At 43.7% G+C, this 5,000-nt stretch overlaps 1 protein-coding gene across 1 annotated transcript in view; it reads right to left on the bottom strand.

The window, feature by feature from the left end:
* LOC125047781 (protein bicaudal C homolog 1-like) overlaps nucleotides 1-2,892 on the bottom strand; it is a 49,481-nt gene extending 46,589 nt beyond the window's left edge. The window contains exon 1 of the mRNA XM_047646219.1: nucleotides 2,639-2,892. Coding sequence (XP_047502175.1) covers nucleotides 2,639-2,813 — 175 coding nt within the window. The 5' untranslated portion in view covers nucleotides 2,814-2,892. The remainder of the gene's footprint in view (nucleotides 1-2,638) is intronic.
* Nucleotides 2,893-5,000: the final 2,108 nt, after the last annotated feature.

Below are 5,000 nucleotides of genomic sequence, written 5' to 3'. Positions count from 1 at the left end.
CCAGCCACATGCATGCCCTGCCATGTGTATATGCATGCATGCCCAGCCACATGCATGCCCTGCCATGTGTATATGCATGCATGCCCAGCCACATGCATGCCCTGCCATGTGTATATGCATGCATGCCCAGCCACATGCATGCCCTGCCATGTGTATATGCATGCATGCCCAGCCACATGCATGCCCTGCCATGTGTATATGCATGCATGCCCAGCCACATGCATGCCCTGCCATGTGTATATGCATGCATGCCCAGCCACATGCATGCCCTGCCATGTGTATATGCATGCATGCCCAGCCACATGCATGCCCTGCCATGTGTATATGCATGCATGCCCAGCCACATGCATGCCCTGCCATGTGTATATGCATGCATATCCACACATGCATGCCCTGCCATGTGTATATGCATGCATATCCACACATGCATGCCCTGCCATGTGTATATGCATGCATATACACACATACATGCCCTGCCATGTGTATATGCATGCATATACACATGGCAGGGCATGCATGTGTGTATATGCATGCATATACACATGACAGGGCATGCATGTGTGTATATGCATGCATATACACATGGCAGGGCATGCATGTGTGTATATGCATGCATACACACACACACACATGCCCGCATGCCCAGTCACATGCCCGCATGCCCAGTCACATGCCCGCATGCCCAGTCACATGCCCGCATGCCCAGTCACATGCCCGCATGCCCAGTCACATGCCCGCATGCCCAGTCACATGCCCGCATGCCCAGTCACATGCCCGCATGCCCAGTCACATGCCCGCATGCCCAGTCACATGCCCGCATGCCCAGTCACATGCCCGCATGCCCAGTCACATGCCCGCATGCCCAGTCACATGCCCGCATGCCCAGTCACATGCCCGCATGCCCAGTCACATGCCCGCATGCCCAGCCACATGCCCGCATGCCCAGTCACATGCCCGCATGCCCAGCCACATGCCCGCATGCCCAGTCACATGCCCGCATGCCCAGTCACATGCCCGCATGCCCAGTCACATGCCCGCATGCCCAGTCACATGCCCGCATGCCCAGTCACATGCCCGCATGCCCAGTCACATGCCTGCATGCCCAGTCACATGCATGCCCAGTCACATTCATGCATGCCCAGTCACATTCATGCATGCCCAGTCACATGAATACATATACACACATGCATGCCCAGTCACATTCATGCATGCCCAGTCAAATGCATGCATGACCTGCCACATGCATGCATGACCTGTCACATGCATGCATGCCCTGTCACATGAATACATATACACACATGCATGCCCAGTCACATGCCTGCATGCCCAGTCAAATGCATGCATGCCCTGTCACATGCATGCATGCCCAGTCCCATGCATGCATGCCCAGTCACATGCATGCATATACACACATGCATACGCATACACAGTCAATTACATACATACATGAACAGCTACACACACATTCACGCGCGTGAGATCCCGCGAGAAGACAGGTGGATGAAACTGGGCATTTACCGGATACATAGCGAATAAACACCGCATCGCGCAGCTTAAATATTTTTTTTCCCAAGGTCTCGGATATTAGGTGAATCTTCCGCCTTTGTGTAGTAATATATACGTTTTGGAATCTTGGTCATTTGGGATGTTATAAGAAAAATGAACAATCGAGTCCGCCATCTCTGGTGTTGTGAAAATAATTTATCATCATCCGTTCTCTGGAAAGTCTCTTCCCAGAATGCATGGCTATTGATTCCCGTGTATGTTACCGGTATTTTTACGTGCGACAGCTATGAGAAAATGCAAAAAGAGGTTTTAAAATTCATCGAACAGCTATGTATTGTTAATTTTATCCTTTACTATATAACAGACCGAACTAAATTATGTAAGATTGTCTTCATTATACGCAAATGAACTTGTAAATGAAGTTGTGTTAATGCAAATGTTGGGACTATAAAAGGTATACATTTTAATGATACGACAAACGCAATGAAGTCCCCATAGTATTTCATCCATAGCATACCTACACCTGACTGAGGAAATTAATCATTAGCCAATCCCCCTCCCCCCCCCCTCTCATCCATTCATAATTTTACTCTGTTGTGTACTCACGTAAACAAACTATTCAGAGTTGCCAGGTGTCTCCATTAGATTCCGAGAAATCCTGGACATCAAAACAATCAAAGGCCACATGCATATGTACATACAGAAATATACAAACGCATACTATCCCAAAAGTACACATTCAGAGCATAAATAACGATATGCATTAATGTTTCTATATACATATTTATACACAGACCGCTTTCATTTCTATAAAATATGTCTAGGAATGCGTTAAGTTGTTATAACTTATTCCCTACTGAATTTCAATCCAGTCGGCAGTTCAATAATTTCTGACGTTTACTCTATATTCATTTCACGTTTAATAGTTTAATTTTCACTAATGTAGATAATAACCTTAGAACAAAAACCGTCCACGTCCACTGAGCGAGAACCGTGCCGTTTGTGAGCGCGGGGTTGCTAAGAGACACGGCCAACAACACCCTTTAAATATTACCCTTTCTATCACACAGTGACCCGATACCGACCAGCCACGGAAAATAAACAACAATAAGCTCCAAACGCCCCTACTCACCCAAAATCATCGCCTCTAACTTTCTTCTATCGACACGAAACCTCTCCTCTACCAGGCCGTCTGCCAGAACGGTCACGGTCATCTTCTCCACGCTGTTGCATCTTGATATCGTCCCATCAGAGAACGCTTCGGAAACCTCGTCAGACTCTTGGTAATCGTGTGGTCCCACGTTCATTGTTCTGTCACGAAAACTACGTTCTGTCGTTATTATAATATCGTAGAAGAGGTCATGGAAGTCGATTATCGTTTGTCGGTGGACGGGACCATACTGCTCACCCTCGCACGGTTAGGCAGACTGTTCAAGAAAGACAGGAAAGTGCTCATGAAATAAGCAATTTGGGTTGTTGATACAAGCGCCACCTATGAGTCGTCACAAAAATGCATATTTCAGGGGTTACCAATATATTATTTGGTGGCTACTCAACAGATGAATGAATTATCTTTTTTCCTCAGGGCAAACTTTATTGAGCCTTAAAATGATAACGAAATCTATGTATGCTGAAAAAGTTCTATGCACTGATACTGTGAATATGGATATGAATATGGTATGTTATACACACACACACACACACATACACACACACACACACACACACACACACACACACACACACACACACACACACACACACACACACACACACACACACACGCACACACACACACCCACACACACACACACACACATATATAAATACATATGTATGTGTAAATATATACAAGAGTTAGTATATATATACATACACACACACACACACACACACACACACACACACACACACACACACACACACACACACATATATATATATATATATATATATATATATATATATATATATATATATGTATATATATATGAATCTATAAGCATTATATATATAATATATATATATATTTATATATATATATTATATATATATTTGAAGCTTCCCATACAGTACACAACACCTATGATATAAAAAGAATGTTTTGATTAAACATGCATAATCAAGAGAAAAAAGAACACTTATTGTTTATTGGTTGTTTATTTATGTATGAATGTGCACGTGCGTGTATACATGTGCGCATGTGTGTATACGCGTTCACTGTGCAAGTAATACAGTTAACTCTTAAATGATTATAATCAGCTATTAATCGCAAACAGTTTCACGAATAAGATACTATACGATAGTAAGAAATAAACGATAATATTAAGCTTAATGAGATAAAACAAAATTATGATACTAACAGCAACGACATTAATAGATCATATAATCGATCGTAAATCATCATGATTATATTATGTCATGCATATTTTTCTTCCAGGTGACAGATTTCTATGTAGTGTTACTGCATCTCTTATTGGACAAAGGTATCGTGAGTATAAAATGAAAATAGTATAAATAGTATACGTTTATCATTATTATCCTTACTTACCCCCGAGACATGGTTTTAATATTGAGACATTATTTTACTTCCAGAAATAACCGCAATCCTCCCTCATCTTGACTTTTTATTTTTAGTGAGAACTATAGTTTCTCTAGAGGAAAAAGACAATGCAACTAGAGAAAAGTTAATTCGCTTGGTAGATCGAGTGGGAGAGGGAGAAGGGGAGTTGGAGGGAGAGGGTGAGAGGGAAGGGGAAGGGAGGGGAAGGGGAGGGAGGGAGGGGGGAGGGATGGTGGGAGGGGGAGGGGAGGGGAGGGGGAGGGGAGGGGAGAGGAGGGGAGGGGAGGGGAGGGGAGGGGAGGGAGGGAGGGAGAGAGAAAGGGAGAGAGAGAGAGAGAGAGAGAGAGAGAGAGAGAGACAGGCAGACAGACAGACAGAGAGGAGAGAGCAAAATATAAATACCCACGGCAGCTCTAGATGAAAGACAATGCGCATAACAAATTCTATAGAAAACAAAATACCCATGGACAATCTTAGGAGAAAGACGATACCCTAGGAAGAGCTATAGGGAAGACAACCCAAGGCAATAATGATCATGAGGGCTTCTAGAAGAAAAAAAAAGAAAACAAGAAAAAAAATATTCATGACAGCAACTCAAGAGAAGAGACTGCCCAATAGTACACACGGAAACTCTAGAGGAAAGGCAATACCCACAGCAACTCTAGAGGAAAGACGATGCCCATAGCAACTTCAGAGCCATCTGTTGGGCCTCCTTGTCCCCGGCTCTTCTGATCACCGAACAGGCGAACCGCACCTGGAATTCCTTCAGATTTTAGGGTCGCTCCTCCTGACCAATCAGTAGACAGGTGAGCCCTTCCTTCGCCGGTTGAATGAAGGTTTTCGTCACTGCTGTAATACCAAAAAAAAAAAAAAAAAAAAAAAAAAAATCATTCTTATTAGGTTATTTCGTTACTTCTGCTCTATACCCATG

The sequence above is a fragment of the Penaeus chinensis genome, chromosome 42, assembly GCF_019202785.1.
Source record: "Penaeus chinensis breed Huanghai No. 1 chromosome 42, ASM1920278v2, whole genome shotgun sequence".
In the NCBI taxonomy this organism is placed as follows: Eukaryota; Metazoa; Arthropoda; class Malacostraca; order Decapoda; family Penaeidae; genus Penaeus; species Penaeus chinensis.
This window is presented reverse-complemented; position numbering and strand designations above follow the sequence as displayed.